We start from the raw sequence: 14,394 nt of genomic DNA, 5'->3' as shown, positions 1-14,394 counted from the left end.
TGACTAAATTCACTCAGCATAATGCCCTACAGATTCCTCCATGTTATGTTTCACGGATTCATCGTTGTTCTTATCATTGCGTGGTATTCCATTGTGTGAATGTACCGTAATTTGTTTATCCATTCATCCATTGATGAGCACCTAGGTTGTTTCCATCTTTGTGCTATCATGAACAGTGTTGCAATGAACATGGCTGTGCATATATCTATCAGTGTGATGGCTCTTAGTTCTCTAGGATATATTCCAAGGAGCGGGATTGCTGGATAGTATGATACTTCTATTTCTAGCTTTTTAAGGAAGCTCCAGTTCGATTCCAAAGTAGTTGTACTGTTTTACATTCCCATCAACAGTGTATAAGTGTTCCAGTCTCTCCACAACCTCTCCAACATTTTTATTTTGTGTTTTTTGGATTGATGCTAACCTTGTTGGGGTGAGATGGTATCTCATTGTAGTTTTGATTTGCATTTCTCTAATGGCTAGTGATCGTGAGCATTTCTTCATGTGTCTGTTAGCTGCCTAAATGTCTTCTTTGGCAAAGTGCTTGTTCATATCCTTTGCCCATTTTTTAATTGGGTTATTTGTCTTTTTGTTGTTTAAAATGACAACTATTTTAAGTGCTATGAAAGAGAGGTACAGGTTTCTGTAAGTACAAATAATAAAAGAATTTGTTCTAATCGGGGGGCACGGGGTAGAGAAATGACTTCTCTGAGAAAATAAAATCTGAAGCATGAATAGGAGTTAGTACAGCAAAAACCAGGAAGAGAGAAAGTATTTTAAGCAGAGAAAACAGCACATGCAAAGGCTTTGTGGCTAGAGAAACAGTACTGCATTCCAATAATTTAAAAAAGTGCTGGAGTTATATAAGGTGGAAGCAAATACAGTGTAGGGGATTATGGTCCATGATGGCACTGCAATGGAAAGGAGATGCCCAGAGTGTGTAGGGCTTACTGGCTGTATTAAGATTTGTGGTGTTTTCTCAAAGAGCAATGGAGAGCCATTGAAAGGTCTGTAGACAGGAAGAGGCATAATCATATTTGCCTTTTGAAAATATTTCTTTATCTGCACTGTAGAAAACAGATTAAAGCAGTAAAATGAATGCTTGGAGACCAGTTAGGAGGCTATTTCAGAAATCTAGGTGAAAGATGACAGAGGCTTGGATTAGGGCTGTCAAAGGTAGAGATGGAGGGAAATGGACAGGTTTACCTGTAGGAGGTAAAATCAACCAAACTTGGTAATAGAATATTCTTGCGTTGGGGTTTTCTTGTATTTTAAAAAAGACAGCACTTCATAAATGTAAATGTCTAAATCTTGTGAGGTCTTGTGTGTCCCCAAACCATCCAAACTTGCAATATTACTGGAGATTGGAATGAGTAGTTACTTGGTGATTTGATGATAGGTAGTCTGCTGAATTTTTACATTAAAGGGTTATTTATTGAGTACTCTAAAATCAAACTGAGGATTTTAGGGATCAAGCTAGCATCAAGAGATCTTATGATGAAGCTGCTGAGTTGTTCTAAATTACACAAAAGTATGTGTGAGCACAGGCAAAGTAGTTCCCAACATTACTTGTTTTTCAACAATCCTTGCAAAAATCCTTCAGTCTTCACAGCTGCCCAAACTTACTTTTTAAGCACAATGTCTTTTTAATTAAAGGAAAATTATTAAAAAATATTGCAGTGCCTGGGAGCTGATCATAAGTTATCAAATGAATAGGGAAGAGAGTAGGTGGTGTTTAATGAAGCAGTTACACATCAAAAAGCTGGTTTTATTCCTCTTCTTTGTTTTCCCCTTTTCCTTTCTCCTCATTGTCTGTGCTGCCATACTCATGCTTAACAAAGCCTCTCTTGAAATCTTTATGCCATTTTCTTGATTCAAATCCCTTGCCCCAGCTTTTTTGAGAGAAATCTCTTACTGCCAGGTATTTTTCATTCACTGTCTACTTTGTGTCCTCCCCTTTCAGAGTTAGAGGTAGCACTGGAATTTATTCTGCCGGGTTGACTGAGAAATTGTGTCTTCTTCCCTCCCATACTGTTGTTGACTCCCACCTGGCATCTCTCCTCTTCATCAGAGGAACAAGTGGCTTAGCCAGGGCTCGGAAGAGGCCCGATAGTTGCAGCCTGTACCAGAGCTGGCCTCTGGCTGGTGAATATCCTTGCATTTTCTATCTTGACCTCGGTCACAACTGAGGAGGCAGAGAGAAGCATGCCCAGTATGGCTATACTGGGTAGTACAGCAACTTAACTCCTTGTGGCTGTGAATAATAACCAAGGACTTTGGGTTGGTTGTAGAGAAGCAAACTGGGTCAAGGGGAGGGAGAGAAGGGTTAAAAGACCCCTCCTACACCACGGTAAATTCTATTGAGAACTAATATGGTACCTGGTGAGTTTGATGTCCTAGATTTGAATCTGAGTTCCTAAGTGTATGTTTTATGTTATGAAAATTCCCAACAAATATATATAAATTTACCTTTTTGTTGTTGCTTGTTTGTTTAGTCTATGTAATGGCTCTATAACTGTATCATTAAGATCTCTAAAACTGTTAATCAACACTAGTTATTAGAATAACTCTCTCATTCTTCTTTTCAGCATATGTTCCCTTCCTTGTAACCTCTGTCTCAGCCATAAGCTCCTTCACAGTTCACCTTCTCTCAAGTCCAAGCTTTTGTCAATGTCACTTGTCCTACCTAAAATGTGCCTACACTCCATCCAATGTCCTATCACTCCTGAAAAATATATGGACAAATTATTGCTTCTGATTATCTTTCTAATAATGACTCCTCTCAAAACCTAGTCCAGTGGTTGTTCTGTACCCTGTAGTTGTTCAATGAGTTGTAGGTGAAATCACTGCAAGGGTTTGAAGAGATGCTTCAAAGAACCAGGAGAAGGTACTTGAATTTTTTATTTTTATTTCAACATTGAAATCCCTGAAGTTGTCACAAACAATATTAAATAATTAACTGTATGTAATGTTCTTTAGTAAGTTCTTATAATTGTATGTTACTGAAGATCTGCTTACATCCAGGTTGCATTGCTGTCCTCGAGGTTTCTAATGATGACAATGGATTATAATCAGAATCACTATGTTTTCTTCAATTTGTAACATTTCTAGTGTTAGCTAAATATATTTCTCCAGGCTCATTCGAAGTTTCCTCACTAAAAGCAAACAAAGATCCAATGTATCATCAAATTAGGTTTCATATGCCTGAAATACTTAGCCTGTTGCTACAGTTAAGATGGTATGCTGAACTTTCACAAATTATCCTGTCAAAAACTTCGGGGGCAAATCTTATTTACAGAAATTCAAACTCGAAATGTGCCAGACCAGAAATCAGCTACTAAATGGTTCACAATTCCATTCAATACTTAATCAGAATAAAGTATAAGGAAGGAATTGAGGATGATTTTGCACCGACCTTCACGCAACAAAATTATAAGAAGAGTTCTGTTCTCTTCGGTTATTACCTCAGATATAATTTAAGGTTTGGGGACTTAAAACTTTAGTTCAAATACCACATTTTTATGCTTGTGTTTATAAAACTTCGCTAAACATTTTTATGTGTATTAAAATGGGGAATGTAAGAGATGAGTTTGAAAAGCTTTCAAACAATGAATTCCTAACAGTCAAATAGGAAATAGAATGTTAGCATTAAGCAAAAGCCATGAAGAAAAAGTAGGAAGAAATAAATGACTGGAAAAACAGAGTACTTAGCATCACAAAGTGCTTAAGATTTCTAAATCACTTATCTTTGAGTTTTATGCACTGTTAATACTGACAATTCATTCCATGAATAATGCAGCTGGGATGATTTCTCCTTGTGTGAATTGCCAGTTCTGGATATCAGTAAAACTGAAGAAAAAGTTGAAGAAACCTATCAGCCTACTGAATCTACTAAAAAGCCTCCAAAACATGCAATGTCTAATTACAGCAATGTAAGAAGTGGAGTGTGAGAAACAGCAGAAGTATTTCTTAGTTGGCTACGTTAAAATCTTCTCCATTAAGTTCATGATTGAGGTCTTAAAACTAAATCCCAGAATCAAACAGATATATGTATATATATTTCTTTTATACATTTCCAGCATTGTGTGTATGAGAAACCAAAACTTTCATTGGGGGCATGCTGATGAGTTGCATGGCACAAGTGTCATTTCTGTTTCTAATGCATGTTCTGTGTTTGACCTGAAGAGTGTGCCATATATACACACGTGTCCTGTATCTGGTATTTCGGTTTGATTGTGTGTTTGCATTCTTTCTGGCTCTTTTCTTAGCAGAGTTCAATCCACAGCTTTCTTCATTGGAGAATTTGTGAAATAAAAGTGAGTTAATTTGTGTTACACACTCTCGTAGATAACCTAGACCTACATATTGCTTGGCTAAAGCTAAAAAAAAAATAAAAAATTCTAAGAAACGTATGAACTGATCCTAGTCGGCTTGTAGTGAATTTAAAAATATATATTTCTCATGTTGGTTTATTTTCTATATTTTTCGGAATTATTCCATAGCCAGCATTTGGAAAAAAATATCCACCTACAAATAACTGAATGTATATGTTTTGTAAGATGTATATACTATAATCTCTAGCCATTCTATGATTTTTTTGTATCTGTAGTAGCTATGTAACTGCCTAAAGAAAACATCACTAAAATAAAGGATAAAGTAAAAAATGGATTGAGATTGTGAAATCTTCTAAAAACATAATCACTTTGTAGCTCATCTATTAATATGTCATATTTTTATGCGACTTATTCTTTTTATTGGTTTTAAGGAATGTTGAGCTGCAAATCGCTCATGTAAGAATTTGAGTTGTACTGTAATAATATTTGATAGTAACACTGTCAAAATAAAATTCATATGTTTCTCAGCTGAAGTTAAGGTCATAGAACAAAAAACAAATCTTATTTTTTCTAGAATTTGCTTCATCTTCTATCGCTAACATTCCCCAAACAATCTTTCTTCTCTAACATGTCTCACAGATAGCAAAGGTAACAATATTAATAGTATGTCAGTTAATTTTTTTTTTTAACTTTTCTGTAGTTTTCAGTTTAGTGAATCTACCTTAACTCAACTATCTAAAAAGAAAAGAGACTTGAGAGTGGGATATTTAAACCCATGGCTTAGCTAGTTGGCAGAAATTTTGTTATAAAATCAAGGACCATTTTGAGAGTCACTAGATCTAATAATAGAACTCTAGATACTGTATCAGGAAAAAAAATGAATTGCTCCTCATAACTGACAAGTCTATCGTATTTTTGCTTAGGAAAATCTCTGACTTTTTTTTGTATCAGTTTCCCAATCTGAAAAATAATACCATACAGCCTATTTATAAAACTAACTTTGGGAAAGAGGGAAAATACCAACTCTGTAGTTTGCTTTACATAGAGAAGGTTAATTATACACAGTGGTTCTAAGTCAGGGGATGTCACTTTGATAAGCATTATTCCTGAATTAGGTAGATTGAGTAGTGTTGCCATGAGATTCTACTGTCCCTGATGTTCTAGAGACTCCCTTTTTATAGTTTAACATTTATAATAGAATGGAATTTGATATTTCAGGAATCTTAAATGCTAGATGATGATGGTAAATGACCACAAGTGAAGAGATTTTCCTTTTTTTTTTACTGTTACTTACTTTTATTGTTCAACTTGATTTGGCTCAAAACATTGTCTCTAGGAATTATAGGTCTTTGTCCACTGAAACTCTGCTTTCTGAGACAGTGGAGTGGGGCATTTATTACCTGACTCCTTATGGAGCAGTTTTTGTGAATACTGCATACCACAAAAGTACTTGGTTTCCAATTGCCTTTTGATGATGATGGAGGAAGTGGTGGAGGTGGTGATGATATTGATAGTGATGACAATGACTTATTCAACATCAACAACAAACATTTGTCATATGTCCACTAGATGTCCATCTCCGTAACTCAGTGATGGTTTTTATTCCTTCAAAATGAATTAAACATCAATACTTAAAAAACATATAAAGTACTTACTGTAATAATATTTGAAAATAACACCTTGCAGTTTCTTGGCCCATTTGAAAAAAATTAGGAAATTATTATAACCTTAAAAAATCTGTTACTCTTGTATATTTTGGTTAATATTTAATACTGAGTGTATATAGATAAAATATGCCCTGTGAAACCACTATCTACAGAAAAGAGAAATTTAATTATACTTTTCACAATTTTATGACTTTCTTATTTCCTAACATAGAACCTTTACATAATTCCATTCTCTTGATTTAGGCCAAAGGTTAGCTTCTATGTGACTTAGCCTTATAGTAAAATCTTTTCTTCTTTGTATTTTTGTAATCCATGGGTAGTTTCTAAAATAGTCCTGCTTTAGAGTGGATTCTGCTGAAGTAGCCATCGTTCGTTGAGGTACTAGTGTGCTTACTAGATCTACAAATATGGCAAGTATTACTGTAAGCTATATTTTTGCTGCAAATATTCCCTATTCTCCACTTTATCTGTCTTAAAGATAGTGGTAAAGTCAGAGAGGATATAGAGATTAATCAAGAAGATCAATACCTCAGCATTCATTGAGAAATTTTTCTTTTAACTGAAGAGAGGCAATAAAAACCTTTGGGTTTTTATGATTTATTTTATGCAGAAGCCAGTGATCTTGGGGACCCATCACAAATCTCCAGAACCTTAATTAAAACTTTTGGCCGTAAAACTTCTTACTATGACATAAGCATACTAGCTTAAAGGCTATGTTTTGGCTAAAGTTTTAGCAAGGAAGGTCCACTAATAACCATAACATTACACATCACTTTTCTCAGTGAAAACATTTGTAGTCCCTGATGTAACTAAAGATTATTTAGACACAGAGACAATTTGAGGATGCCACCAAAACGATAAACTTTGAATATGTTTGAAAAAAAAAGAATATTGTGTGCCCAATAAGGTCAGTTCCACCCTCCACCACCACCACCAAAAGCAACAATTGCCAATCATGAAACTTAATGTGTTTTTTTTTTTCCTATTGATAATTAAGGTATTTCAACATTTCTATTCTGTTTTGAATATATTGTCCTGTTTCTTTGTACAAAAGAATAAACCAAATGAACTCTCACCAGAAAGACTGCTTGAATGTTAAAGGTGCTTCTAGTTGTGTGTACATGTTTCTCTAAAACAATGTTTGTCTTGTATAGTTGTTACTGGGAACTGTTTGCTGCTTAAAGAGCTAATAAATGTTAAGTTTCCTCTAGAAAACAATTGGCTGCCCTATTCTGTACTTCAGTAAAAAGATAATTAAAATGCTTTATTTCATTTACAGACAATGCTAATGAGGAAGAGTTGGAAAAGATCAACTAAGGTAAAGCTTTTCTTGTTGAGAACTGTCAGCTGTTTTCCCAAATCTCTCTCATGCCTCTCTTCAAACTACACCACAGGGTTTCATCACTATTCAAATGTTATTTTTTTCCATGAACTTTAAGGGCAACATGTGATGTTTTTTAAGTAAATAGAAATCACATTGATCAGTAGCACCCAAAGCATCCTATCTCTGGTCACTTCTCAGCATCATTCTCACCATTCGATCTCTTTTATATGTACAACAGGGTCTAGAAAATCTCTTTGCTCCAGATTAGGAATAAAATGATGTGGATAGGTCAGGGGCATTCCTGACAGGAGGAAGATCCATATAACTTAATGTTTTTATTCACTTAAATGTGAGTATGAAGTTCTCTAAACTCAAAATCTCTCTATTACTACACATTTGGAGTATCTAATGAGAACCCTTTTCCATCATTGCCTCTTCTCACTTCAAGAAATAAAATGACTCAGGAGTGAGATGTGTTTATGGTTCCTGCAAGTTATGAAATCCTGGCTATTCCTATAAGATGTATGCTATATAAGATACAAACTAAGCTTTTGATTTGTTGAGTGGTGGTACCACTCTTGGACACAGGTAATTATCAGGATGAAACTGAACACTTATAAGAATAGGCCTTGAAACAAATCAAAGGCATTTTATTTGTAAAAATCTTATTTGCTCAAAATTTTAGTTAAGAAGTCATTATTCTTTTTAATGGTGACTCTTTTTTAGACCCTTGTACATGGCAATCTTTTCTCTTCCATTCTTATTAAATCATGCTATTCCTTGAGTTTTTCTTTAATTTTACCATTTTTATTGTTGTAAGTTAAGAAATTACTTACATAAGAAAATTTTTTTTATATTTACAGTAATATCAATCTGTTTTTAACAAGTGTTTCCTACTATACAGTTTCTCCACAATTCTTATGGAATTAATGACTAAAAGGTAATTTGGCTAACTAAAAGGTCAGGACTACTTTAAAAATTACCTTTAGCATTTTTTTTTTTAATTAAGAACATTTATTAAGGAAAGTTACGAATATTTCTAAATTAGCGTTCACTGTGTTTTTTACTAATTAAAATACAATATCCAGAAGTTGTAAAGAAATGTTTGCAGTGTTCATTTTTGTATTACTCTTCTTGCTTTGTAATTGTACTTTTAAACTAGTGTATTAAAAGTACACATATCTTAAAAATTCATGAAATTTGACTTTTCCCATACTGTATATTATAATACACTTGTATAAAAACATATCAATCCATTAATATGTAGCAATATCCTTTATTTCAGATGTAGTTAAGATGTAATGCTAGAGCAGATTATTACACACTGTTTAGTATTAATTACTGGGAATGATCCCTTTTCTTGTAGAATAAAAGAATAAAAATAAAGATATTTCTTTTAAAATGTTTATAATTAAATTTAATTCTAATGGTAAATTAAGTAAAAATAAGTCATATTTTCATTCAGTCTACAAAAAAATTTAAGTGAATAATAAACATCTTTTCACATATTTATGTCTAAAATTCTTGGAGTTTTTATTTATTACTCATAGTCCATTTCTATATACAAACTGGTACATTTTTCTTGCTTTCTACTGAAGATACAGAGTTCTCTATGTCTAACTCAACAGTCATTTGGGCACTTGGCAGATTATTTTTAGTGTGGGCTATAGTATAGCTTTTGGGTTCTTAGTCTAAAAGGATTTTTCATTTTATAAAATTTAATTGGGATATTGACTGAATGCTGAGTAAAGTAAAATCACTTCACTCCTTTGTTTTTTTCTATGAAAACATATTGAACAACTGCTAATTCATTCAAATTTTTACTGTTCCCCAAAAAGTGCCATATTCGTCCGTATTAGTGTAGTGTTACAACAGCAGCAAAACTCACAAATCTCTACTAGGACCTAAGACTGCATGACAAGTGAAAGACTGAGGCAGTCTTAGAAGAAGAAAGACAGGGCTGGCAATGATTTGTCAGCCTCAGGATTTCCTTCTCAGTGCCACTTTCAAAGAAAAATGTCCTTCTTAGAGAAAATGAAACTAGTGGAGCATCAGACAGCCTGAGAAATATAGAATTCTAGATAAAAGCTGACTATAAACTTTCTAGTTAGATATGGAGACTATTGAGAAACCACCTACACTGATAATGAGGTAATGTCATCTTAATAGAATATACAGTCCAACTGAAGGTCGTTTCAGTCAATTGCTGTAGTTGTTATTAGGTGCCATCAGGTCAGTTCCAACTCATAGTGAAGCTGTGTACAACAGAATGAAACACTGCCCGGTCCTGCGCCATCCTCACAATCGTTGGCTATGTTTGAGTCCACTGTTGCAGCCACTGTGTCAATCCAACTTATTAGGGGTCTTCCTTTTTTTCATTGACCCTCACTTTACCAAGGATGATGTCCTTCTCCAGGGACTGGTCACTCCTGATCACATGTCCGAAGTATGTGAGATGAAGTCTCGCTATCCTCCGTTCTGTGGAGCATTCTGGCTGTACTTCTTTTAAGATGGATTTCTTTGTTCTTCTGGAAGTTCATGGTATATTCAATATTCTTCGCCAACACCACAACTCAAAGGCATCAATTCTTCGGTCTTCCTTATTCATTGTCCAGTTTTGCATGCATATGAGACAATTGAAAATACCATGGCTTGGGTCAGGTGCACCTGAGTCCTCAAAGTGACATCTTTGCTTTTGAACACTTTAAAGAGGTCTTCTGCAGCAGATTTGCCCAATGCAATGTGTTGTTTGATTTCTTACTGCTGCCTCCATGGGCATTGTTTGTGGATCAAAATAAAATGAAACCCTTGACAACTTCAATCTTTTCTCCATTTATCATGATGTTGCTTATTGGTCCAATTGTGAGGATTTTTGTTTTCTTTATGTTGAGGCTGAAGGCTGTGGTCTTTGATCTTCGTCAGTAAATAATTCAAGTCCTCCTTGCTTTCAGCAAGCAAGGTTAATCATCTGTCACAGGTTGTTAATGAGTCTTCCTTAAATCTTGATGCTGTGTTCTTCTTCATATAGTCCAGTTTCTCGATTATTTGCTCAGCATACAGATTGAATAAGTATAATGAAAGGATGCAACACTGACATACATCTTTTCTGATTTTAAACCATGCAGTATCCTCTTGTTCTGTTTGAACAACTACCTCTTTGACCATGTACAGGTTACTCATGAGCACAATTAAGTTTTCTGGAATTTCCATTCTTTGCAAGTTTATCCATAATTTATTATGATCTACACAGTCAAATGCCTTTGCATAGTCAGTAAAACACAGGCAGACATCTTTCTGGTATTCTCTGCTTTCAGTCGTGATCCAGCTGACATCAGCAATAATATCCCTCGTTCTACATCCTCTTCTGAATCTGGCTTGAATTTCTGATAGTTCCCTGTTGATGTACTGCTGCAACCATTTTTTAATTATCTTCAGCAGAATTTTATTTGTGTGTGACATCAATGATATTAGTTCGGTAATTTCCTCGTTCTGTTAGATCACCTTTCTTTGAAATGGGCACAAACATGAATCTCTTCCAGTCGGTTGGCCAGGTAGCTGTCTTAAAATTTTCTTGACACAGACAAGTGAGTCCTTCCAGCATTACATTCGTTTGCTGAAATATCTCAGTAGATATTCAGTCAATTTCTGCAGCTTTGTTTTTCACCAGTGCCTTCAGTGCAGCTTGGACATCTTCCTTCAGTATCATTGGTTCTTGTTCATATGCCACCTCCCGAAATGGTTGAATCTCGACCAATTATTTTTCATACAGTGACTCTTTGTATTCCTTCCACTTTCTTTTGAAGCTTCCTGCGTCATTACTATTTTGCCCATAGAATCCTTCACTATTGCAACACAAGGCTTGAATTTTTTCTTCAGTTCCTTCAGCTTGAGAAATACCAAGCATGTTCTTCCCATTTGGTTTTCTAACACCAGGTCTTTGTACATTTCATTATAATACCTTACTTTGTCTTCTCAAGCTGCCCTTTAAAATTTTCTATTCAGCTCTTTTACTTCATTTCTTCCTTTTGTTTTATCTACTCTATGTTCAAGAGCAAGTTTTAGCGTCTATTCTGACATCCATTTTGGTCTTTTCTTTCTGCCCTGTCTTTTAAATGACCTTTTGCTTTCTTCATGTGTGATGTCCTTGATGTCATCTCACAACTCGTCTGGTCTTCACTCATTATTGTTCAATGTGTCAAATCTATTCTTGAGATGGTCTCCAAATTCAGGCGGGACATACTCAGTCGTATTTTGGTTCTTGCGGACTTGTTTTAATTTTCTTCAGCTTCAGCTTGAACTTTCACATAAGCAGTTGATGGTCAGTTCTGCATTCGGCCCCTGGTCTTGTTCTGACTGATGATATTGAGCTTTTCCATCATCTCTTTCCACAGATATAGTGACTTGATTCCTGTGTATTCCATCTGGCGAGGTCCACATGTATAGTTGTCATTTATGTTGTTGAAAAAAGATATTTCCAATGAATAAGTTGTTGATCTTGTAAAATTCTATCATGCAATCTCCAGGGTCGTTTCTGTCATGAGGACCATATTTTCCAACTACTGATACTTCTTTATTTCCAACTTTCACATTGCAATCACCAGTAATTATCAATGCATCTTGATTGCATGTGTGATCAATCTTAGACTGCAGAAGTTGGTAAAAATCTTCAATTTCTTCATCTTTGGCATTAGTGGTTGGTGCATAAATATGAATAATAGTTGTATTAACTGGTCTTCATTGTAGACATATGGATATTATCCTATCACTGACAGCATTGTACTTCGGGCTAGATCTTGAAATGTTCTTTTTGACAATGAATTTGATGCCATTCCTCTTCAATTTGTCATTTCTGGCATAGCAGACCATATGATTGTCCAATTCAAAATGGCCAATACCAGTCCATTTCAGCTAATGCCTAGGATATCTATCTTCAAGCGTTCGCTTTCATTTTTGACAACTTCCAATTTTCCTAGATTCATACTTTGTACATTCCGTATTCTGATTATTAATGAATGTTTGCAGCTGTATCTTCTCATTTTGAGTTGTGCCACATCAGCAAATGAAGGTCTGAAGAGCTTCACTCCATCCACGTCATTAAGGTGGACTCTATTTTGAGGAAGCAGCTCTTCTCCAGTCGTATTTTGAGTGCCTTCCACCCTGAGGGGCTTATGAGCACTACATCAGACAATGTTCTGCTGCTATTCATAAGATTTTCACTGGCCAGTTTTTTTAGAATTAGATCACCAGCTCCTTCTTCCCAGTCTGTTTTAGTCTGGAAGCTCCACTGAAACCTGTCCACCTTGAGTGATTCTGCTGGTATTTGAAATACTGGTGGCATAGCTTCCAGCATCACAGCAACACACAAGCCATCACAGTACAACAAACCAACAGATGAGTATATTTCTATCAATACTGTACAGATACTCTATCAATACTATGTAGATAGCCAAATTGAAGGCCCTTTATTGACTCTATTTATTCATAAATGCTCTAGATAACATGAGTGAACATGGAATGAGAAATTTTAGAATTAGCCATAATCTCATGGGCAAAGATTCAATAATATTTTTGCAATAAGTAAATCTATTAAAATTAATATACATGATCAGAAATGGAGTATAAAGAATGCTTGCAAAATTAATTGTTATTGTCTAAACCTTTGGAAAAAGAGGGATAGTTGTAATAGGCCGAGGTTGATGCAAAGGAGGTCATAACATTTTTTTAAAAACTGTACCATTTACTGTTTAAGACATTCAAGAAATGTGTACTTAGTCAGGTGGTATAGTGGTTAAGAGTTATGGCTGCTGACCAAAAGGTCAGCAACTCGAATCCACCAGGCGCTCCTTGGAAACCTATGGGGCAGTTCTACTCTGTCTTTTAGGGTCACTATGAGTTGGAATCGACTTGACGGCAATGGGTTTGGTTTCTTTTTTTTTTTTTGTATATGCAAAATCTTTTGCTTTATTTTTGTTGGCCCAATGGGACACATATAGCACAGAAGCATGAAAAAAGTGACTTAAGGGGCTTCCTTCTGAGCAATTGATCTGCATCTTCCATATAAAAAGCCTTTTGCATCCACTCTATACCTGTCTCTCAAATGGGTCCAATTGGACAGTAGCTGTGTTTATTTGGGAGCTTACCCTGTTATTTTATTTATCCAAATTTAGATTTGGGAATTGAGAGAAAGAGAGATTATCTATGGATTTGAATAGGAATGGGAAATAGGGTGAAATTTCAAGAATGGAATGAGATATAGTAGAACACAAATGGTCACTGCACAATTCTCAAGAAATCTAGTGAGAAGGAATACACACACACACACAAACCATGGAAATATGATTAAAGAGAAATGTATCTCTCTACTGATATAAGGAAGAGAGTCTTGGAAAATGTGAATATATAAGTGAAATACAGTTACATGAATAAAGTTAGGTGATTTTATCATCCTAGCAAATGGGCATGGAAGTTATTTTCCTGATAAATATGTTCTTTGATGTGAAAACATGATTAAAATGCAAAAGGTAGTTTTTTTTCAGGGTGGAAATTTGTTGATGTTGATATATCTGAAAATTTATTTTTGAGAAAGGGGAAGAAGACAGTTGCTGCTAGCCAAGTAGTCTCATCTTTACTCAGAGTTCAGTGTCTGTGTTTGATTGGTTTTAATATGAAAACATATCTTCATTATTCCTCCTACAGTCTTATAAAATAAGAAGTCTTTCCAAGATTTCAAGAGCCTTAAACTTCGTAGCAAAGATTAAACTATAGCAAGATAGTGTTAGATTTTCTCTCTCCAGTATGGAGTTTTTTTTCCTTTACTTGGTGGCTTTCAGATGTGATATAACCACAGAAGCAGAAAAGCTAAATTTACATTGTTATGTTTTAAATGGAGAAAATATTGTCGTTGTCAATGATTTCATTTTACTTAGATCCACAATCAATGCCAATGGAAGTAGCAGTCAAGAAATCACATGACAAAATGCATTGGGCAAATCTGCTGCAAAAGACCTCTTTAAAGTATTGAAAAGCAAAGATGTCACTTTGAGGACTAAGGTGTGCCTGACCCAAGCCATGG

The 14,394-nt window shown here is 35.0% G+C and overlaps 1 protein-coding gene across 2 annotated transcripts in view; it reads left to right on the top strand.

Moving 5' to 3' along the window:
* MCTP1 (multiple C2 and transmembrane domain containing 1) overlaps nucleotides 1–14,394 on the top strand; it is a 649,898-nt gene that overhangs the window by 400,639 nt on the left and 234,865 nt on the right. For both annotated transcript variants that reach the window (XM_004375032.2, XM_023730121.1), the window contains exon 6: nucleotides 7,278–7,316. In XM_004375032.2, coding sequence (XP_004375089.1) covers nucleotides 7,278–7,316 — 39 coding nt within the window. The remainder of the gene's footprint in view (nucleotides 1–7,277; nucleotides 7,317–14,394) is intronic.

This window comes from Trichechus manatus, unplaced genomic scaffold (assembly GCF_000243295.1).
Source record: "Trichechus manatus latirostris isolate Lorelei unplaced genomic scaffold, TriManLat1.0 scaffold00032, whole genome shotgun sequence".
NCBI classification, from domain to species: domain Eukaryota; kingdom Metazoa; phylum Chordata; class Mammalia; order Sirenia; family Trichechidae; genus Trichechus; species Trichechus manatus.
The sequence above is the reverse complement of the archived record's forward strand: the minus strand, read 5'-3'. Positions and strand labels throughout refer to the sequence as shown.